The following is a 22,468-nucleotide window of genomic DNA, read 5'->3' as shown; positions in this document are numbered from 1 at the left end:
GTTTTTAACGAGTGGCGTTCTTGAAATGTTAAAGAACGAATGCTCAAGCCGCCGAAATCTCTCCTGAATAATTAAAACCCAGCTTTGCTTTATGGTATCAATTTTCTGCTCCACTAAGACGGGCGTCGTTTCCTTCATAAGCATAAAACTTACGAGGGAATAAAAAAATAAAATAAAAATGCAAAAACAGGGCTCTCGGAAAACTTATCGCGCTTGGAAATTCCTCACCGGCTTTCAATTATTTGGTACTTCCAACAGGGCTTTTCAAATGGGATAATTTATTTAACGGGGATTATATTGGATTTCTCTTCTGGCAGGAGTCTTTTTTTTTTTTAAGTGTTTGATTTGCAAAAAAATATACGGCTAATGTCTATATCAAGCCGTCGGACGTATATTTTGCAAACTTTTCAGAGCCGCAGGGCACATCCTGGAAGGCTTTTCTTTTTTAAAGGTCGGAAACAACAGTGATATCTAAGGCGATAACCAAAGAAATATAAGCAGCCAATATTTCAGCTGTTCTGCATTTAAATGCACCAGTCTGCTGGCAGAGTTTAAATAGGCAAAAGGAGGACAAAGCACTCAAAACCGTTTTATTGAGAAGTCACTTTGTAAAGAAGAGAGGAGAGAGAGAGAGAGAGCCCTAACAGTCTAACTGTGGTTCTGCAGGCAATCAGGGAGGGAGCATGCTCAAAGGAGCCAGTCAGGACAGAAGAGGTTATTTGAAAAATTACTAAGAAGCTCCTAATCTAAATATGCTAAATACATATTTTGTCTGATGCTCCCTGCAGGATATTCTTCATATGCTGTCGAATCATGCACATGGCGCATGGCAAATATAAACGAGCAATGCAAAAAAAAAATCATGGTCCACACAGATCCCTCTTCGATCCGGGTCCTTACTAGATGGACTCGCTGGAGGTTTTGTGGCACAACCCCTAGAGATTTTTGGCAGTCCCTTCACAGATGAACAGGGTGCTGATTTGGACCAGGCCCCCCATGTGAAGGCGGGGCTGGAATTAAGCCTCCCCCATCATGGGACTCCGGCGGGGGCACTCTGCCCTGTTGTGCAAACCTTTTCTCAACGGAAAAGTCAAAATATCTTGTACCTTTTGCAGTGCTGACGTATTCAGTAGAAAAGAGCAAGTGTCCGGCAGCACTGGGAAGACTGACAGAATCCATGGCAGGGGAGGAGCTTTTGTGGCACAAACCGGGATTGCTGTTCCCAGGAAACGGAGCGTGTCCGTCCTAAAGCCATCTCTGTAGTGGCATGTGAGAGCTCTAGATAGTCGTTCCAGGTGCCTTTTGGCCACTGGGTGTAGAAAACGCAACTTTTGCTTTGTTCTGGCTGTTCTTTGAAGATAAAAGCCCTTCTGCCGTGGGAAGAGCGATTAGTGGGAAATTAAAGGGCTGATGGGGGAGTCTATAGGACCGGTCATGCCGGTCGTTCTCAGCAATAGATTTTCTATTATGAAGCTTCCAGACCTACGCTCTTGGACCAAAAAAAAACTCTTCTATGAAGAATGTCTCAGTTTTCATTATCTCCTGCTGATTTTATGAACGTAGCCAGCTTTTGAGTGGGTGGGCAGGAAGGGATGTGCCAGCGTTTGTCTCTTGTGGCCCTTCTTTGCATGCCCAGGGAATTGCTGATTGCTGCTGTGGGATGGCAGGTGAATTTCTTCCAGGCCAGGCTGGATTCTGGAGATTGGGGTCACCGTGGGTGGGCAGGAAGTTGTGAGCGTTCTGCATTGTGCAGGGGGTTGGACTAGATGACCCTGGAGGACCCCTTCCATGATTCTATGATTCTATAAAGTAGCCTCAGCTCATGACACAGCCTGGCTAGTGCTTGGATGGGAGGATACCGACAGCGTCCGGGGTCACTGCAGAACCATGCAGTGGCAAACAACCTCTCTGAAGACCCCTTGCCTTAAAAGCTCTATAGCAGGGGTGGTCAAACTGCGGCCCTCCAGATGTCCATGGACTACAATGCCCTCGAGCCCCTGCCAGCAAATGCTGGCAGGGGCTCGTGGGAATTGTAGTCCATGGACATCTGGAGGGCCGCAGTTTGACCACCCCTGCCCTACAGGGACACTGTAAGTCAGCTGCAACCTGATGGCACTTTCCACCTTCACCAAGCAGGGAGGAGAGAACCCCTTGAATCGGCATCACCCGGAGCAGCATACCTTGACTTCTTTACAGACGACTGACCCAACCGCTCCCTCCAACAACCCCTCCGATTGGACCTACCTGTATCTGAAATAGTTGTTGAATTTCCTGCAGAGCCTGTGGCAAAGTTCTCTCTTCCAGCAGGCCAGAGGGCCGGTCAACACCAGCATGGGGTACGGAGCATCCAGGCTGGGCAAGGTGCTGTGCGGAGGAGAGAAGACTCATTAGGTGTTTCGTATGGACCTTGGGGACACAAGACCTGGCACACGTGGGCACAAGTCAGAAGAACCTCAGAAGAGCCCTGCTGTGCAGCCTCCCGTCTCACACAGTGGCCAACCAGTTCCTCTGGAGGTCCAGTAACAGGGCAGAGAAGGCAGTAATTTTGCAATAGGTCAAGGCACTCTAGGATTCTGGGAGTCTAGTTCAGCAGTGGAATAGGCTGCCAAAGGAGGTGGGGAGCTCCCCCTCACTGGCTGTCTTCAAGCAGTGGCTGGACAGATCCTTCTCCTGGATGCTGGAGGCTGATCCTGCACTGAGCAGGGGGCTGGACTAGATGGCCTGCATGGCCCCTTCCCACTCTAGGATTCTAGGAGTCTAGTTCAGCAGGGGAATGGGTTGCCTCACGAGGTGGGGAGCTCCCCCTCACTGGCTGTCTTCAAGCAGCGGCTGGACAGATCCTTCTCCTGGATGCCTGAGGCTGATCCTGCACTGAGCAGGGGGTGGGACTAGATGGCCTCTATAGCCCCTTCCCACTCTGGTATTCTAGGAGTCTAGTTCAGCAGGGGAATGGGTTGCCTCAGGAGGTGGGAAGCTCCCCCTCACTGGCCGTCTTCAAGCAGTGGCTGGACAGATCCTTCTCCTGGATGCCTGAGGCTGACCCTGCATTGAGCAGGGGGTGGGACTGGGCGGCCTGTGGGACCCCTTCCAACTCTAGAATTCTATGAGGTCTTCAGGTCCCACCTAGAGAGTGGCAAGGATAATCAAGGCTTAATGCAACTACAGCACCGCTGCTTTCCGCAGAGAGCATCCCAGAAGCTCTTTGCGTGAATGCAAAGTTCCATGAGGATGCCTTCAAAGCAGCTGGAAAAGAAAGGAGTTACGGGAAGGGCTGTTATGCCAAACTGGGTGAACGCTCCGTTTTGGCCCCACAAGCCACCCGGTGAGCCACAAAGGACGGGGTGGCCCTTTTCTTTGCCCTGACAGCAGCAGTCTGAACGGAGAGAGTTAAGAAGATCTCAGGGATGCCACCCTTCCAGGCGGTCCCCACTCTCTGGAGAGTTCTTAATCAGATGCGGCTATCCATGGAATTCTTTTGCAGGCCTCCTTGGCAGAGCGAGCGGCCATCTGCTCGACAGATTGTCCCAGAGAGACGGAGCGGCAGGCGATCTGTCTCCGGGCTTCGAGGTGAGCAGCTAACTTCATTTCATAATCTGCTCAGCCAAGCAAGAGCCGCCTAATTTCCGTCCTGACGTCCGCGGCGGGTATGCCTCGCCAGCTTTTGTCGGAAGAGCCGGCTTGGAAGCCACGGAGATGGAGAATGTTTTTCCGCCATGGGCTTTCCTCTTTCGCCACCCGCAGGGCCAAAGGGGAAAAGGGGAAAGCGGGGCTAGCTACCTGTCGTAGATCCGCTGCGGCTGCGTCATGCTGTACATGATGTGGGTCATGTGATCCTGGGCGGCCACCACTTCCGGAGGAGGGTCGTACTTGTTCACGGCTGCGACCTGCGCCCGGTTAAGGACAGGGAGAGGGATTAATTTGGGCATCTGATGCCCCCTTGAACAAGAGCGGCCTGGGTTTACGGTTAGCATTTCCTCCTTGTTCACATCTATGTCCCTTCCATGGAGGGCCTTCACTTTGGCACACTGTGATGTCTTCCCTTCGGCGGTATTAGAAGGAAGATATAGGAAAATACCTATACCAAAAAGAGCCTCTTGTGGCACAGAGTGGTAAGGCAGCAGATATGCTGTCTGAAGCTCTGCCCATGATGCTGGGAGTTCGATCCCAGCAGCTGGCTCAAGGTTGACTCAGTCTTCCATCCTTCCAAGGTTGATAAAATGAGTACCCAGCTTGCTGGGGGGTAAACGGTAATGACTGGGGAAGGCCCTGGCAAACCAACCCGTACTGAGTCTGCCATGAAAACGCTACAGGGCATCACCCCAAGGGTCAGACATGACCCGGTGCTTGCACAGGGGATACCTTTACCTTTACCTATACCAAAAGGAAATACACCTGTGGCTCTGGACATGTAGAAACCATGGAATATGTCCTCTTTCAATGTCGATTCTATAATGAGATTCAAACTAGTCTAATTCTTCCGCTGCTAGGCAGATTCCCAGGGCACTCAGGAGAATTTCACATTTCTCTGCTGCTTGCAGATATGGAAAATAACACAACTTATAGAGTTGCCAAGTTCTGAGCAGCAGCGATCAAAATTCGTAATAGAATGGTCTGTTTTAAGTGAACTGGACAGCTGTGTTTATCTACCTTTTCTATTTTCTATTGTTATCTTTTAAGATGTTTTAATTCCTGGTTTTAATGGATGTTTCTGTATCATCTTATGCTGGTCTATGACCGTACTATACATGAATTAGGAGCAGGAGATTCGTAGAACATGTGGTGCAACAGCTCCAGCCTCCACCTGGAGGTTACAAGGCGAGACAAGAATCAGTTCTTACAGAGCAGTTTTCTCAGAGCTCTCTCAGCCTCAACAGGGTGTCTGTTGTGGGGAGAGGAAAGGGAAGGCGATTATAAGCCGCTTTGAGACTCCTGGTAGAGAAAAGCAACGCATAAGAACCAACTTTTTCAGAATGGGAGTCTGAAGAACGGAACCAAATTGAAGTGATGAAATTCAACAGAAATTCTTGTCTCGGCTTGCATCTTGGTCTCTCCCTGACTCCACCTGGAGGTTGGCAAGCCCAGCTCTGACCTCATGGTACTCATTAGGCAGCAGACTGGCTGCAGCCAGATCGCCCTCCCCGAGCCATCAGCACACAAACAGGCTGGGGTGCTGCAGGCCTGAACAATCAAAGGCTTCTCTCTGTGGGCTCCCAGACCACCGGAAAGGCGCATCTATTATCAGCCCTCCCCGGCCGCCTCCCACTCACGAGCTCGGCTCTGCCGCCAAAGTGGGACACTTGCCTTCTCCTCCACGGTGATCTTCTTGTGGTCCAGCTCCGTTAGTCGGAGAAGCATGAAAATGACCAGGAGCCAATAATCGGGCTGTTGCTGACAGAAAAGAAAAGCAAAAAGGAGGAATCAAATTCATTTCTGCATCAATTGCAGGAAGGATATGGAAACACGGATCCTCAGAAATGAAACCTGAGAGGCCGCTCTGTCATACTTTGTCACACGGTATTAGGAAGGCAGAAGGCAGGTGCCTGAAATTAGGAGAACAATCCATGCGCGTTTGTGGTTGGCTACCCTCCTTTTCTTCCAAATGAGGGAAAGGAGGCGGTTGGAAAGACGGAGAGGAAGCAAAGCGGCAGGGGAAACCTTCAGGGAAACAAAGTTATCTTCTCCTCGTTCAGCCCCCTCCTCTCCTTTTCATCCCATTGCAGCAAAGTCCTCACCTCTAAATTTGTGATGCGTTCCCTAGCTTTCTTCCCTTCTGTTTAGGGTTCCCAGTTCCGGGCTGGAGGCTTTGGGCAAAGGGTTGGGTTGGGGGAGGGACTTCAACGGGGCATAATGCCACAGAGTCTATGGGGTCACGAGAACAGCAGAGAAGCCATGTTGGATCAGGCTAGTGGCCGATCCAATCCAACAGTGTGACCCAGTGGCCAAAGCCCAAATGCCCACAGGGGGTCCATCAGTGGGGCTAGAACTCCAACAGCCCTCCCACTGTGACCACCCATGCGCCAAGAAGACAGAGTCTCTCTCTACAGACAGAGTGTCCCACTGGTTCCGTGTGGCTAAGAACCATCGATGGACTTCTGCTCCAGATGTTTATCCATTGAAAGCCAGCTTGGTGTCGTGGTTAGGAGTGCGGACTTCTAATCTGGCATGCCGGGTTCGATTCTGCGCTCCCCCACATGCAACCAGCTGGGTGACCTTGGGCTCGCCATGGCACTGATAAAACTGTTCTGACTGAGCAGGAATATCCGGGCCCCTCAGCCTCACCCACCCCACAGGGTGTCTGTTGTGGGGAGAGGAAAGGGAAGGTGATTGGAAGCTGCTTTGAGACTCCTTCGGGTAGAGAAAAGCAGCATATAAGAACCAGCTCTTCTTCTTCTTCTTCTTCAGTAATCTCAGGGCTCTCTCAGCCTCCCCTCCCTCCCAGGGTGTCTGTTGTGGGGAGAGGAAAGGGAAGGAGATTGGAAGCCGCTTTGAGCCTCCTTCGAGTAGGGAAAAGCGGCATATAAGAACCAACTCTTCTTCTTCTTCTTCTTCTCCTCCTCCTCCTCCTCCTCCTCCCACCTAGGCTTGTAGCCACCCCCACTTCCTGGTCGTAATGAGGCTTCCTCTAAGCTCTTTCTGGCCTTGTGTCTTGCCAGATCAAAGTGGCAAATGGTTCTTTTATTAGGATTTGAGAGCAATCAGCCTGCCAGTGTAGAGGTAGATTGGTCGTGGATTATTACTCATAATTTAAAAGAAATTCTGTCTCAACATCTGGAAGAAGTTCCTGACAGTCAGAGCGGTTTCTCAGTGGAACAGGCTTCCTCGGGAGGTGGTTGGTTCTCCATCTTTGGAAATGTTTAAGCAGAAGCTGGAGAGCCATCTGACGGAGAGGCTGATTCTGTGAAGGCTCAAGGGGGTGGCAGGTGACAGTGGGTGAGCGAGAGGGATGTGAGTGTCCTGCATAGTGCAGGGGGTTGGACTAGATGACCCAGGAGGTCCCTTCCAACTCTATTATTCTATGAATTAGCAGGCAGTTGCACTATAGGTGTTACAATTTCACAGCAATCATACAAACCTAATGAGACAGGATCTAATGTCTAATCAGCTGCTGGAAGTCCAGTCAAGCTAACAACCTAAACAAAGGGGGGGTGTCTCTAACTACCCAATTAAAAGTTAAAGGTATCCCCTGTGCAAGCACCGGGTCATGTCTGACCCTTGAGGTGACGCCCTCCAGCGTTTTCATGGCAGACTCAATACGGGGTGGTTTGCCAGTGCCTTCCCCAGTCATTACCGTTTACCCCCCAGCAGCAAGCTGGGTCCTCATTTTACCGACCTCGGAAGGATGGAAGGCTGAGTCGACCTTGAGCCGGCTGCTGGGATCGAACTCCCAGCCTCATGGGCAGAGCTTTCAGGCTGCATGTCTGCTGCCTTACCACTCTGCGCCACAAGAGGCACGTCATGTAAAAACTCTTTTTTCATAATAAAAAATAGAGGCTGGCAAAGTCTCCCAATTATAACGCACTGCCTGTTTTTAACAAGCTGGGATCGTGCGAGTTTACCCCCAGCTCCCTGTGTCCAAATTAAAAAGATTTCGATAAGCATGTTTACACGTGAGCAATACTCGCTCCTTACAACTACGTTTCAGCCAGACAGCAGGACAACTAAAAGCAAGGCCTAAACTAAAAATACTTGATGGGTTCAAGGCAGATGCTGGAAGCACCATGGTGCCCACAGGCACCACGTTGGGGACCCCTGTTTGTTATATTTTTATTGAATCATTTTTAACATCATTTTAAGTGTCCTTTAAGAGCCTCTTGTGGCGCAGAGTGGTAAGGCAGCGATATCCTGTCTGAAGCTCTGCCCATGAGGCCGGGAGTTCGATCCCAGCAGCCGGCTCAAGGTTGACTCAGCCTTCCATCCTTCCGAGGTCGGTAAAATGAGAACCCAGCTTGCTTGCTGGGGGGTAAACGGTCATGACTGGGGAAGGCACTGGCAAACCACCCCGTATTGAGTCTGCCAGGAAAATGCTGGAGGGCGTCACCCCAAGGGTCAGACATGACCCGGTGCTTGCACAGGGGATACCTTTACCTTTACCTTTAAGTGTCCTTTGTCTACTCGGATGTTTTCACGTTTGCTGCCCTTGGGACTCTATTACCGTGGAAGGGCAGCGTAAAAATTGTTTTTAAATAAAATAAATAAAGTAAAACAAGGGCCTGGCAGAACAGGAAGTTCTGCTCAAAAAAACAGCTCGGTTTTGGCAGGGGAGAAATCCCGGACCAGCTACTGAGTGGGAAGACACTGAACCCTATAACGCTTCCGCCTCCGATCTCTTCTAATCGTTTCGAAGAGGACCTAAAACCATCAAAGCCAAGATGCCGGTGCTGTTAATCTTCCCCGGCGTTCGGGACAAGTTCTAAACATCTGCTGCATGGGGCTGAGACACGAGATTTTACTTGTCTTTAAACGGCGGCTGTCATTGATGAATGGGCTCGTTAATCAGGAAAGGCCCGGAAAGCCTTTTGAATCAGAAGCGAGTCCACCTCGCAGAAACAAGGTCCAGGTGGCAAAACAGGATCTCCGGAGCTAGGAAGTGGCATCCCAGGAACGGGGCAGTATTGAGAGGTTTAAGGCTCACAAGGACGAAATGGAAACGGTTCGAGGTTTTCTATTCCTGGCTCCCATCATCGATCCGGGCGAGGATCCGGCGCGTGAGAAAGCAGGAGGCGGCTGAGGCTGGAAAGGACAGTCACGAAGGAGCCTAGGAAAGATTCTTCAACATCAGGATGTGTCGCTGCCCACCAAAATCAAGCTAATTCACGCCACGGCAGCCGTCAAGTCACAGCAGATTGATGGGGACCCTACAGCCGCTGGGAGGTGGTTTTGCCATGGCCTGGCTCCACGTCACGGCCCAGGTGACATGGGTTGGGGCAATTTGAGACCCAGGCAGGGTGGCTGTAGGATGGATCCCATCCCCAGCAGGGACCTGGTAATCCAGGGTAAAGACTCAAGCCAATATTCTGAAGTAGACAGTCCTTCTTGAACAAAAGCCAATTCAAGCTCATTCATTAATTCATCCATCCATCCATCCATCCATCCATCCGGATATAAGCTCATTCCATTGAACACACACCAACACACACTGCCTGACTATGAATCAGACCATCAAGGTCAGTCCATCAAGGTCAGTATTGCCCACTCTGGCTGGCAGCAGCTCTCCAGGACCTTTTCTGTCTCCTTGACCCCAATAGCCCTAGCAAGCCCAATCTGGTCAGGACTCAGAAGCCAAGGAGGGTCAGCCTGGCTAGTATTTGGATGGGAGACTGCCAAGGAACACTAGAGTCATGACCTGGAGGCAGTCAATGGCAAACCACCTTCAAACATCTCTTGCCTGGCAGCCAGACAATCCAAGGAAATCCACGCTATACTGCACACGCACCATATGATAAATAATAAATACATCCAGGGTGTCAGGCAGAAGTCTTCCCCATCACATACTGCTTGGTCCTTTCTAACTGGAGATGCCATTGGGGATTGAACCGGGGACCTTCTGCCTGCCAAGCAGAGGCTCTGCCACTGAGCCAGGGTCTCAAGTCAAGGTTTTTCCCATCCCCTCCTGCCTGTTCCTTTCAGCTGGAGAGGCTGGGGATTGAACCGGGAACCTTCTGCCTGCCAAGCAGAGGCTCTACCACTGAGCCAGGGTCACAAGTCAAGATCTTTCCCATCACCTACTGCTCGGTTCTTTCTAACTGGAGATGCCAGGGATTGAACTTGGGACTTTCTGCCTGCCAAGCAGAGGTTCTACCACTGAGCCAGGGACTTAGATCAAGGTCTTTCCCATCACCTACTGCTTGGTCTCAGGCACAGACCATGGCCCTTTTAACTGGAGATGCCAGGGATTGAACCTGGGGCCTTCTGCATGCAAAGCAAAGGCTCTTCCACTGAGCCACAGCCCTTCCCCACTGCGGTAAAGGAGCAAACCGGCCCCACCATTTCCAACATCAACTGTCCCCTACCGTTCCAAGAGAGGGATGTCTTCCTGTGTGCTTTATCCTACCCCAGTTTTGACTCTGGCTTACCTGCACTGGGTTGTCTAACAGATTGAGCGTCCTGAGGAGGGGCAGGGCTTCGATGTATTCCAGCTCCCCCAGCTCACTGATCTAGTGGAGAGACGGAGAAATTGCATTTATTCGGGTGGAAAAAACAAGGAAGAAACTCTTTGAGAACCAGGGGACGTCTGAGTCAGCTAATGCAGAATGGAAGGGGAAGGGCCCGCCCACGGGGTCATGTGGCTCGGGGAGGCGGATCCTCCCAAGAAGCTTTTCTTGTTACATTCAAGTAAAAAGAAAAGGATCTAAAGTGCTTGAGGCGTGGAGACCTGAGAGAAAATTTGGAATTCCGAACCAATCGTTTGTCTGAACTTCAGGAAGAAGAGACCCAAATTCATAAGACCCATCGAGTTCGCCGCACGAGATCTTACCTGGTTGTCCTCCAGATGGATCTCCTCGAGGAGGTTGTGCTCCTCCAGGCCTTCCAGGCTGCTGATGCGATTGCCAGACAAGTCCAAGGTCCTCAGCGCCTTGAGCTCTTCCAAGCCCACAGCCTTTTCGATGAGGTTGGACTTCTGCAAAATCGACACCAAGGGTGGCAAGTCAGTCAGTCAGTCAGTCAGTCACCTTTTATTGGCATCAAATATGTATAAGACCTATAAAAATAGGGTTTAAAATGTCAACAAAATAATAAAATAGGCCATGGGGTTACATAACCAAACAGATCTTAAAATGATTAAATAAACTATCAAAGATAAAATGCAAGGTAGGCAGCATATTATAAAAGCATCTTAGTTAAAACTCTGGCAACTAAAATGGTTACCTCCGGGTCTTTGTCAGAGAGCAGAAATTGCAAGGTCATAGATTCACTTACAGAAGGCTTGTTTCCCAGCAAAGCAACAAAGCTGTCATCCCGACACTGCTCATATAAGGGGCAATCTAACAAAATGTGTGAGACAGAGTCGGGGCAGCCAGAACCACACGGACAGAGTCTCACATGGTATGGGATGTGGTGGAATCTTCCCTCTAAGACCAAGGGTGGCAAGTCAGCGAAAGGAGGGGAGTCCAGCGCCTCCAGATCGCCCCACCCCCCTCTACATCTATATCAGCAGTGACCCCTGGTTTCCCGTATAGTTCTGCCGCCATCAGGTAGGGTGGGTTGGGTGGGCTGGGGATTGCTTTCAGGTGTTTTATGTATTAGGGTTTTTATAGGTTTTTACACGTTGTTACCCACTGTGAGCCTCAGGGGAGCGGCGGGCTAGAAATCCAGCAGACTGGTATCCGGATGCTGCAGAGAGAGAGAGAGAAAGGGACTTACCAAGCAGAGGGTCTTGATGGGCAGCTTCTGCAGGCCGGAGATGGCCGTGAGCTTGTTGTTGGCCAGGCTGAGGTCCGTCAGGCTGTGACACTTCTCCAGTCCGCGGATCTCCTCGATCTTGTTATCTGCACGTCAACAACGGACTTAAGGAATGACATCACAGTGCAAAACTTTGGATGGGTAAGAATGCCAAGCGCCAAGGAAGGGAGTCCTCCACAGGAAGCACCATTCAAACCAATGGAGCGACGGCCTCCGGCAATTGGGGACTGATCCAGGGACCTTCTGCCTGCCCAGCAGATGCCCCCTGTCCCTGAACGACAAAGGAGGGAACAGAATGCCCCAACCTGTGTGTGCTGGTGAGGAAGCTTAGAGGTTGAGCGGCAGAACATACTCCATGTGAAAATACAAATAGTTATTGCTATTCATGTGCACATTTAAAAGAAGAAGAGTTGGTTCTTCTATGCCGCTTTTCTCTACCCGAGTCTCAAAGCAGCTTACATTTGCCTTCCCTTTCCTCTCCCCACAACAGACACCCTGTGAGGGAGGAGAGGCTGAGAGAGCCCTGATGTTACTGAAGAAGAAGAAGAAGAAGAAGAAGAAGAAGAAGAAGAAGAAGAAGAAGAAGAAGAAGAAGAAGAAGAAGAAGAAGAAGAAGAAGAAGAAGAAGAAGAAGAAGAAGAAGAAGAAGAAGAAGAAGAAGAATTGGTTCTTATATGCCGCTTTTATCTCCCTGAAGCAGTCTCAAAGTGGCTTACAGTCGCCTTCCCTTTCCTCTCCCCACAACAGACACCCTGTGAGGGAGGGGAGGCTGAGAGAGCCCTGATATCACTGAAGAAGAAGAAGAGTTGGTTCTTATATGCCGCTTTTCTCTACCCAAAGGAGTCTCAAAGCGGCTTCCATTCGCCTTCCCTTCCTCTCCCCACAACAGACACCCTGTGAGGGAGGGGAGGCTGAGAGAGCCCTGAGATTCCTGCTTGGTCAGAACAGCTTTATCAGTGCTGTGACTGGCCCAAGGTCACCCAGCTGGCTGCATGTGGGAGAGTGGGGAATCAAGTCTGGCTCGCCAGATGAGAAGGCTGCACTCCTAACCACTACACCAAGACATGAGACACGTGACCATGTGCTCAGCTCACCACCTCCTTAGGCAGCCTATTCCACTGCTGAACTAGACTCCTGGAATCCTAGAGTGGGAAGGGGCCATAGAGGCCATCTAGTCCAACCGCCTGCTCTATGCAGGATCAGCCCTAAGCATCCTAAAGCATCCAAGAAAAGTGTGTAGCCAGCCTTTGCTTGAAGACTGCCAGTGATATATTTGCTTGAAGACTGCCAGTGATATATATGTATGTGTGTGTGTGTGGGGGGGGCAGCTGTGTATGGAAGCAGTGGGGTGGATGGCCCTGCCATGCATAATCAGCTCTCCTCCTCTTCCCTTCCCTCAATCACACCCTGAACCGAGTTTTGTGATCTAGCTGGGTTGGCCCACGGACTCAAGCATCCCCGCTGGATCAGAGCTTGCCATCCGAGAGAGGGAGGTAAGGCCCCAGGGCTTGGTATCCAGGCGATGCAGAGCAACTCAGCTTGTTTATTCTCTGACTGGGAACCTCGGGGGAGATCTGGCTACAGCCTCCCTGCGCAAGAAGCGGAAATTTTCAACAACGGCAGCCTCAGTCCCTCGATGCACACTCAGCGCTGACATTTTCAGAGTTTCATATTACTTTCTCATCAAGTTTACACGCTCATTTCTTAGCCATCGTGCTTTAAAAGGCCATTTCCTCCTTTGCGTGGCACTCTCCAGAGTCTCAGGCGGAGGTCTTTCCCATCACCTATTGCTCAGTTGCCCCCCCCCGCCCCTTTGCCAACACTGGCCATCTTGAGCTGCTGCCATGACCACTGGGGGTTCCACCGTGTGCCACCCAGTCATCCTTCCTCCGTGGCTCTGGGTGGTTGAGACCAGTGAGCACACACAGGTGGCATGGGAAGGGAGTGTGTGTGTGTGTGGGGGGGTGAGGGTTGCAGACAGGGGGCCTCACCAGAAGTCCTGGGCCCCAGCAGCTGCCCTACTAGACGTCAAGCTGATGCCTTTCACAGAAGCACAGAATCATAGAGTTGGAAGGGACACTCACCACCCTATTGCTCCTCCACTGTCACCTGCCACCCCCTAGACCAGGGGTAGTCAAACTGCAGCCCTCCAGATGTCCATGGACTACAATTCCCAGGAGCCCCTGCCAGCGAATGCTGGCAGGGGCTCCTGGGAATTGTAGTCCATGGACATCTGGAGGGCCACAGTTTGACTACCCCTGCCCTAGACTCATCCCAACTCGTTTTCACTGGATTCTTCTCACTCAGATCGCACAGCAGCGGCTGATCTGCAGCACAACGCTTTGCCTTTGGGGAAATCTGGAAGGCTCCCGAGCTGGACTGCAGCCGAATGAAACCGGAAAGGAAAATACGGTACAGGACGAAGCTCATTTCACGGTCGTCCATAAAGTGCCACGAGACTCCGTTGTGGCTTTTGCTGTAGCAGCTTAACAGGGCTGCCCCTCTGGGAGATAAACCACACCCCGAGCACCCCAACCCCACCCCCACCCCGGGATACAGTGGGCTGGCAGTTAAAACAAGATCGATATTCAAGGGATGTCAAAGCCAAGCGGGTTGATAACGGGAAATCTCCGGGCTTTGGCTGAAAAAGGCTCCGGGGGACTGAATTTACGGCTGGGTACGCACTTCCCTGTACAAAAAGGATACTGTCCAGTATGAGCTTTTTAAGCGACTGGTAGGCGGAAAGGTCTCTCATGGCTGGGATGTCATTGTATGAAAAATTCGCTACCTGCGCAGGAAGAGATAAGGAGGGAAACAGTTGAGATTTCCGGTTGCAAGGGGGCACCAGTGCCTGCCAGCATCTTTTTGGGTGCTTGACAAGGGTTTTTAGAAAGCAGGTGGGGCCAGGTAGGGCTTTTGCCCAGTAGGATGTCTGATTGGTTGCACAGGTTATTTAAAATTTTGCTTCGGTGGCAGCGGCAGATCTACGCTGGGCTACTGAAGTTTAGCTCTGGCAACCATTTTGTGGCTGGCTCCACTTCCTGCAGGAGGCATTTCGTGGTGGTGCCCACCAGGCCAAGTCAGAACTCCAAATCCACCCACAGGCTGTTCTTTGCCTGATCTTTGCTTCACTAAGGAGCTGATGAGTCCTTCTACCCAACGTGGCTAGAAAGGATGAACATAAGCAAGGCTGATTTCCATGTTTAGGAAAAAATTATTTATTCATTTAACAGATTTGTAGGCCACCTTTCGATCTTGGGGGACTCACAGTGTTTGTTTACAATGTAAAAGTTATAAAAAACACACACAACCCTCCTCCCCAATTTAAAACCTCCAATAACAATAACTATAAGAGCTATAGGCCTTCTTTTCCTGTCTGGCTCAGGGAGGCTTACAACAAATAGCGATTAATAAATATGATAAAATGTCAATCCAACAGATTAATTATTTAAAACAATTTAAAACAATTTAAAACAATTTAAAACCCACCCACCTCACAGGGTGTCTGTTATGGGGAGAGGAAAGGGAAGGCGAATGTAAGCCGCTTTGAGCCTCCTTCGGGTAGGGAAAAGCGGCATATAAGAACCAACTCTTCTTCTTCTCTCAGCCTCACCTCCCTCCCAGGGTGTCTGTTGTGGGGAGAGGAAGGGAAGGGGATAGTAAGCTGCTTTGAGACTCCTTCGGGGAGAAAAACGTGGCATATAAGAACCAACTCTTCTTCTTCAGCTGCCACCACAGGACATGCATTCTCAGTGTCCCTGATGATAAGATGTGGCAGCTATTTTGGGGCAGGCTCTGCCTCACAAGGCAGCCATTTTGGCCAACCATTTTAGTGCTGCACCCACCATGGTGTGCCAGAATTCCAAAGGTGCCCAAGACCCAAAAAGGAAGGGGATCAGTATAATGCACCTGCTGAGGAATGTTCTCAGATACTGACCTAGAACTGGGCAGCTCTCTTTCTCTGTGAGTTCATCCACATGAAAGTCCAAACATCTTTCTCAAATGCTAGACCAGTGATTCTCAACCTTCATAATGTTGCGACCCTTTAATACAGCTCCTCCTGTTGTGGTGTCCCTCAACCATAAAATTCTACAAGTGTTCTTTCACAGAAATTAAACCGAAACTGACCAATGACATGAAGATCCATTGTTCATGTATATAAATTGTTTTTTTTTCCAGGGTTTCTCTCTTCAGTTCTGCCTCTTGTCCCACCATGCCGATCTTGCTCTTTTCCGCTGCTCCAGACAGATGAACGCTCTATTTCGATCTACCCCGCAAGGCTGTTGTGTGGGTGCTCCTCCCCACGGCCAGGCTCCTTGCCCTGCCCGCGACCCCTGTGAAAGGGTCGTTTGCACCCCAAAGGGTCTCGACCCCCAAGTTGAGAACCACTGTGCTGGACACTTTATTTCTTTTGAAGCTGCATCAGGGAGGGATCGGGTAAAGCACAGGACAAGAGGCAGAGCAAGAAGGGAAGCCAAGAAGGCAGGCAGGTGAGAGGGGAAAGAAAGCAAAGGGGGGAAAAACTGACTACAAAACTTGTCAATGATGTTGCAGAGGACTAATGATGTTTGCATCAGCTATACAACCTCACTGCTAGTGACCTGGCGGCAGGAGATTCAGAAGAGCTCTATACAAGGTCTACACTAGGGACAGGATATGGGACAGCTTTAGCCTGAGGCTACAGATAGAAGCAGCCTTCATTAAGATTCAGAGAGGCCCTAAGAGAAGAAAGCTCAGCCTCCTACATGAAAATAACTGGCCAAATTGTTGGCTGCACATTCTTGTAATGAACTGCAGCAAGCCCAAGACAAAAAGGATCTTGGTGTGAGTTGCCATTCATTTTTTTTTTTAAGGAGTAGGTGAGCCAAACAAAAGCTACCTCCATCCAGGTGACGAGACCCCCAGGCTGTGCTTCCTGCCTTACCTGGAGATTCTTGGGTGGCTTGAAGTCAAAGTACGTGGTCAGCTCGTTGTGGGAAGCATCCAGGTCCAGCAAGTAAGGCATTTGACTGATGCAGGAGAGGTCTGCGGAGGAAGGAGAAAGGGACCGGCTAAGGAAGGGAAAAGGGAAAGGGATTGCTCTTTGTACTTGGATGGGGGATCACCAAGGAAGGTTCTGCAGAGGAAGGCCATGGCCAACCACCTCTGCTTCTCACAAGCCCTGAAAGCCCCTGGCTGGGGTCACCATAAGGTGGAGGCTAAGCAAGGTCAGGATTTAAAGGAGAGACCACCAAGGAAGGCTCTGCAAAGGGAGGCAATGGCCGACCGCCTCTGCTTCTGACTTGCTTGAAAGCCCCTTGCTGGGATTTCTGTCTCTCATCTGTGACTTGCCAGCATGCATGTACATATAAATGGAGCAAATCTGCAAGACTGTTTTTACTCTTGTGTAATTATTTTATTATATTTATACACTGCCCTCTCTTGAGGCTCAGGGCAGTTTATCCTGCAGTTCTCCCTGGTTTGCATGTTTCTGCCCCATGTCCACTTAAGCACATCTTTTCAAAGATGAGGACTAGAAACTTGGGAGTTGCCAGTCTAACTGCAACAGTGCTGTGAGGTAGGCTAAGTCAAGGAAGAATGACTGGCCCAATGTTATCCAGAGAGCTTCCTGGATAAGCCTCACTCTCCCAGACCCTACTCAAGCCCTCTAACCGCTGTCCTGCACCAGCTCCCACCAATTCTTGCAGCCGCATGCCACAATTCCACACCCAGCTTTCTGCAGCCAAGAAGGGTACATCTGCCCATCAACCTCCAATTTCGATATATTTATTTTCCCTCACTGCATTTCCCACCGCGGGAATTCAGTTATTCCAGTTTGATCCTTTCTTATGCCGGAGGCTATTTTGCTGCTTCCCCTACCTATATCTAAGGACTGGCAACTTCCATTTCAGGAATGTGCACCTGCAAGTTCATGTCGTGTGAATAAAGAGAGCCAGTTTGGTGTAGTGGTTAGGAGTGCGGGCTTCTAATTTGGCATGTCAGGTTCGATTCTGCGCTCCCCCACATGCAGCCAGCTGGGTGACCTTGGGCTCACCACAGCACTGATAAAACTGTTCTGACCGAGCAGGACTATCAGGGCTCTCTAAGCCTCACCCACCTCACAGGGTGTCTGTTGTGGGGAGAGGAAGGGGAAGGCGACTGTAAGCCGCTTTGAGCCTCCTTCGGGTAGAGAAAAGTGGCATCTAAGAACCAACTCTTCTTCTTCTTCTACAGCTGGGTTGGTCTTAAAAGTACCCCTGGAGTCAAACTTTCAGCTCCTGGAAGTTCCTGCTGGAAAACAAAACCTCAAGTGATGGAGCTCAGGAAAAAGAGCTCTGTTGTGACCTTGGAGAGCATGCGCAGGTCACTCTCCAAGGTCATAACAGGTCCGTCTCGGGCTACGTGAATCATCGGGCCGACTCCGTCCGAGACGGCTCCTGAAGTCTAATCCGAGCTTTGGGGCTGACACGCCTGTTTGCATTTTATTTCAGGATAATAAACCAGACAATAATCTTTATGTTCTACTTTCTGAGCATATGTCATTACAGCTTTCGACACGGGCTCAGCGGGGCCGTCCCATATTTCTCCGGGATATCCAGCCTATTCTGCCGAGCCACGGAAGCGAAGCCGTGAATGGCTTTCTGGGTAATAAGAGAACGGCCCCGGTTGGCTGCCTTCGCCTCCCCCCACCCCCAGCCCTTAATCTGAAATGGCTTTGCCACCAAGAAATGGATGGGATCGGCAACTGCATACCGTTAATTCTATTGTGGGAGAGATCCAGCTTCTCGAGGTGAACGTATTTGGAGAGGACGTTGACGTCGATTAGCAAACGATCCTGCGGGAAGAGACAGAGAGGGCGTCACTTGTCTTTCTCTCGAGGAGGCACCAGGCAAATATAACTCCGGGCTGGACTGTTGAGAAAGGGCCCAACTCTCCAATTATTACATTTGCGCAGAATTGTTTGTTTCTTTATGCCCTGCCTCTCTCTTCAGTGGGGACCCAAAGCGGCTCACATCATTGTTCTATTCTTCTGTTTTATCCTTACAACAACCCTGTGAGGTAGGTTAGGCTGACAGCGCATGACTGGCCCGAAGTCACCCAGCGATCTTGCATGGCAGCCTTTTCCAATTTTTTTTACTGTTGAGAAACCACTGAGACATTCTTCAGGCTTCGAGAAAACCCAGAAGTGGTGCAATCCTGCAGAATATGCTTGGGAAACATGGCTGTGTTCATGCCCACCCAGGGCCCCTCCCCTTCCCACCCCCTCCAGGCCCATCACTGGCCATTTCAAGAGGGGGGGGCACAGGTCAACACAACCGTACATGGCAGGGGTGGCCAAAGTGTGGTTCTCCAGGTGTCCATGAACTACAATTCCCATGAGTCCCTGCCAGCATGCTACCACTACATCATGCTGGCTCTCAACCTGGTTGGACTCAAACAATAGACTTGGTTAACAGAGCACTTCCACTGAAAGGCAGGGCAAGGCTCTTTCACAGAACTTACAGAATATATTTTCCGATATGCATGAAGCTCCTTATGCTGAATCAGACTCTTGGCTCACCAAGGTCAGGATTGTCTACTCAAGCTGGCAGCTGCTCTCTGGGGGCTTAGAACTCTCACAGGTAGTTGCCTGAGACTGAATCAGACAATTAGTGGACCAAGAGGTTAGGACTGTCTCCTCAAGCCAGCAATGGCTTTCTAGGGTCTCAGTTGAGCAGCTTGGTGAGAGCCAGCTTGGTGTCATGGTTAAGAGAGGTGGCTTCTAATCTGGAGAGCTGGGATTAATTCCCCATTTGCTGTTAGCTCGGTGACCTTGGGCCAGCCCCAGTTCCCTCAACTCGGCCTCAACTGCCTCCCTGGGTGTCTGTTAGGGGAGAGGAAGGGAAGGGGATTGTCAGCCACTTGGAGGCTCCTTCAGGTAGAGAAAAGCAGGGTACAGAAAATTAAGTCTTCTTCAGATGGAGGTCTTTCTCAACACTTATTAACTGGGGAAGCTGGGGATGGAACCTGGGACTTTCTACATGCTGAGCCGCCACTCAACTGCAGAGCTAGGAGACACAGAGCATGCTGCACTGGTGTAATCGTGCATCTCTAAATGAGGCCATTCTGAGGTTGTTCAGCAGGAGAGGACAGGGATTAACTGCAAAAGAGCCGAGGGCCCCGCAAGACTTGCCAGCTTTCTGCAGGGCCTGCAAGATGGAGCTCTTCCACCAGGCATTTGGTTGAGGCCGGGGCGGCACCCGGGTGTTTTCATCGGAGGATCCCCCCTCCATGGTGATTAGATGCGGCCCTTGCTCCTACTGTACTATAAGAGAACTGACCCTTAGGCTGAACAGGGGGGATGATTCGCCATCTGTCTAATTGTGATCATTTAAAAAAATTTTATGGGATGATTTATGGGTTTTATTATATTTACGGATGTTGGAAACCGCTGCAAGGTAGGTAAGTAGGTAGGGAGAGAGACAGAGACAGAGAGAGAGAGAGAGAGAGAGAGAGAGAGAGAAGACAACGGGTGTTTACTTACGGTCAATGCTAGGTGGAGGTAGACATGTTCGGTGCCAGGAGCTGAACGCCCCAGGTTGTGCAGGGCTTCGGCCACCGTTTCTTCCGTGAGCACGCCATCAAATTCCTCCTGAGGTGAGAGGCAGAAGCTGCATTAACCAGAGTGGGTAGATCTGCTTAGATGTAAGGTGCCCTTACCTTGATGGCCCAGGTGAGCCCAACCTTGCCACGTGTCGGGAGCTAAGCAGGGTTGGGCCTGGTTAGCATTTGGATGGGAGACCACCGAGGAAGCCCAGGGTTCCTACTCAGGGGCAGGCAATGGCAAACCACCTCTGTTCCTCTCTCGCCTGGACCCGGATAGCCCAGGCTGGTCTGTTCCTGTCAGCTCTTAGAAATCCAGGGCCTCAGTGTAGAGGCAGGCCACAGTGGACCACCTTGGCTCATCTCATGCCTTGACCTGGCTGGCCCAGGCTAGCCAGACCTCATTGGATGTCAGAAGCTAACGAATAAAAGACCTCCTGCAGGATTTCCTTCACAATTAACCTGGCCCCTCTTATTCAAGAAGTCCGGAAACTTCGGCCGGTTGAAAACGGGGCAGCTACACTTTGGGGGCTGCATACAAAGAACGTGTAATCAATTTCGACACTAGTAGACCCTGATAAAGGAAAAATTTGGAAACGGACCTAACTTTAATTGGATATTTCAATCAAAAATATTTTGAAACTGGAAGTACAAGTAAAAAAAATGGCACCGTGACACTGAAGAAGATTGTGAAAACTGGGGTATGCCTAGGAGCTTGTTTTGACAGTTATTTGAAATATTGACATCTATTTGAAATTTGAATAAAAGACAACCTGATAAGCCCACCAGGGAAGTCCAGACTGGCCATGCCGAAGCAGGCAATGGCAAAACCACCTCTGCTTTTGCCACGAAAACCTTCCGGAGTCACGGCAACGTGGCAATGCTCTGTGTCACCACTATTGCCTGGCTCCTGTCCTGGAGGGCTCAGGCTGGCGGGACCTTGTCAGATCAGGGGTGCTCGGCAGAATCAGCCTTGGCTGGGACGTGGATAGGGAAACTTGGATGCTTTAGGATGGTTAGGGCTGATCCTGCGTTGAGCAGGGGGTTGGACTAGATGGCCTTTATGGCCCCTTCCAACTCTATGATTCTATGAAACCACGAAGCAAGCGGCACCGGGAAGGGGAGGTCACTACGCAGAGGCAGGCCATGGCAAACCACATCTGGTCTGATGATGGGTCCAGCTCAGCCCTACAAACCACATTCCCGTAGGTTTCCTGGTAGCAGCGTCTCTCCCTTCCCGTAATGATCAGAGTAGCACGCAGGGCAAAACACGCTGCATGCCCAGTTTGCCTTGCAGTGGCGCCCCCTCCCCAGGAGCCCCCTCCCTTCCCGTAATTATCATAGTAACACGACCCCCAAAATCCCCTCCTGCAAGTTTCCTAGCAGCGGCGCCCCCTCCCGAGAAGCTCCATCCCTTCCCGTAAGTATTAGAGTAACACCCAGGAAAAAAGCACAATGCACGCCCAGTTTGCCTTGCAGCGGCGCCTCTACCCCAGGAGCCTTCCCGTAATTATTAGACTAGCGCGACCCCCAAACTCCCTCCTGCAAGTTTCCTAGCAGCGGCGCCGCTCCCGCCCCGAGCGCATCCTCCCTTCCCGTAATCATCAGAGTAGCGCCGCCGCCGCCCAAAGGCACATTCCCGTCGTGTTCCTTGCCGCGGCGCCCCCCAGCCGGCCCTCCCTCCCGTAATGCTCCGTGCAGCGGGGCGCGCCGTAACCCCCCGAGTAGCGGCGCCTTGGAAACCCCTCACCTCCATCAGCTCGGGCTCGGGCTCCGGCTCGGACTCGGTGGACTCCTCCTCGCCCTCCTCCTCCTCCTCCTCCTCGGAGGCCGGGCCGGGCCGCTCCGCCTCCTCCATCTCCTTGGGGACGTCGTCCTCGGGCCGCGGGATGAGCAGGGAGGAGAAGGTGACGAAGGGCGCCGTCATCCACGAGCGCTGCTGCAGCGACCGGTCGCCCAGGTCCCGCCACGTCAGCGTCTTCGGGCCCGACGAGTGCGCCATGCGGGCGGCCACCGATGGGGAGCTGCGCGCCGGCCTCCCCGGGGAGTGGGGCTGCGCCATCTTGTTGGCCGGCCGTTGCCAGGCAACGGGCGCCGCGGGGCACGCCGGGAGACGTCCGCCCGCCGCCGGCGCCCGGGACAAAATGGCGTCCCCCCGCGGTGCATGACGGGAAATGCAGTTCTGCCCAATACAAACTGAAAGCAGAGGAAGGGGTAGTCAAAACTGCGGCCCTCCAGATGTCCATGGACTACAGTTCCCATGAGCCCCTGCCACCTGGCAGGGGCTCATGGGGATTGTAGTCCGTGGACATCTGGAGGGCCGCAGTTTGGACCACCCCTGGCATAAATCATTACAGAAATAAAATAGCGGCCTCTTCTCTCCCGTCTCTAAAGTAGAATAACCAGACATGTTTTTCTTCTTGGTGCCAGTCCTAATTTGGCCTCTTGTAAAAACACAAACCTTAAAAGAGGGTTGGAGGGTTAGGAATATTCCCAGAGGGGCGTT

At 51.3% G+C, this 22,468-nt stretch overlaps 1 protein-coding gene and 1 non-coding gene across 2 annotated transcripts in view; both read right to left on the bottom strand.

Moving 5' to 3' along the window:
* Positions 1-22,068, bottom strand: part of LRGUK (leucine rich repeats and guanylate kinase domain containing) — a 41,987-nt gene extending 19,919 nt beyond the window's left edge. Inside the window, exons 1-11 of the mRNA XM_077340357.1 lie at positions 21,713-22,068; positions 19,904-20,011; positions 18,133-18,214; positions 16,325-16,425; positions 14,107-14,188; positions 11,362-11,486; positions 10,475-10,618; positions 10,074-10,154; positions 5,302-5,388; positions 3,778-3,884; positions 2,245-2,364 (exon numbers count right to left, since the gene is read on the bottom strand). Of these exons, the coding sequence (XP_077196472.1) occupies positions 2,245-2,364; positions 3,778-3,884; positions 5,302-5,388; positions 10,074-10,154; positions 10,475-10,618; positions 11,362-11,486; positions 14,107-14,188; positions 16,325-16,425; positions 18,133-18,214; positions 19,904-20,011; positions 21,713-22,024 (1,349 nt within the window). The 5' untranslated portion in view covers positions 22,025-22,068. The remainder of the gene's footprint in view (positions 1-2,244; positions 2,365-3,777; positions 3,885-5,301; positions 5,389-10,073; positions 10,155-10,474; positions 10,619-11,361; positions 11,487-14,106; positions 14,189-16,324; positions 16,426-18,132; positions 18,215-19,903; positions 20,012-21,712) is intronic.
* On the bottom strand, positions 9,879-9,947 carry TRNAA-UGC (transfer RNA alanine (anticodon UGC)). Its single transcript has one exon. It is a non-coding gene; the product is annotated as a tRNA-Ala (tRNA).
* Positions 22,069-22,468: the final 400 nt, after the last annotated feature.

This window comes from Paroedura picta, chromosome 5 (assembly GCF_049243985.1).
Source record: "Paroedura picta isolate Pp20150507F chromosome 5, Ppicta_v3.0, whole genome shotgun sequence".
Classification (NCBI taxonomy): domain Eukaryota; kingdom Metazoa; phylum Chordata; class Lepidosauria; order Squamata; family Gekkonidae; genus Paroedura; species Paroedura picta.
The sequence above is the reverse complement of the archived record's forward strand: the minus strand, read 5'-3'. Positions and strand labels throughout refer to the sequence as shown.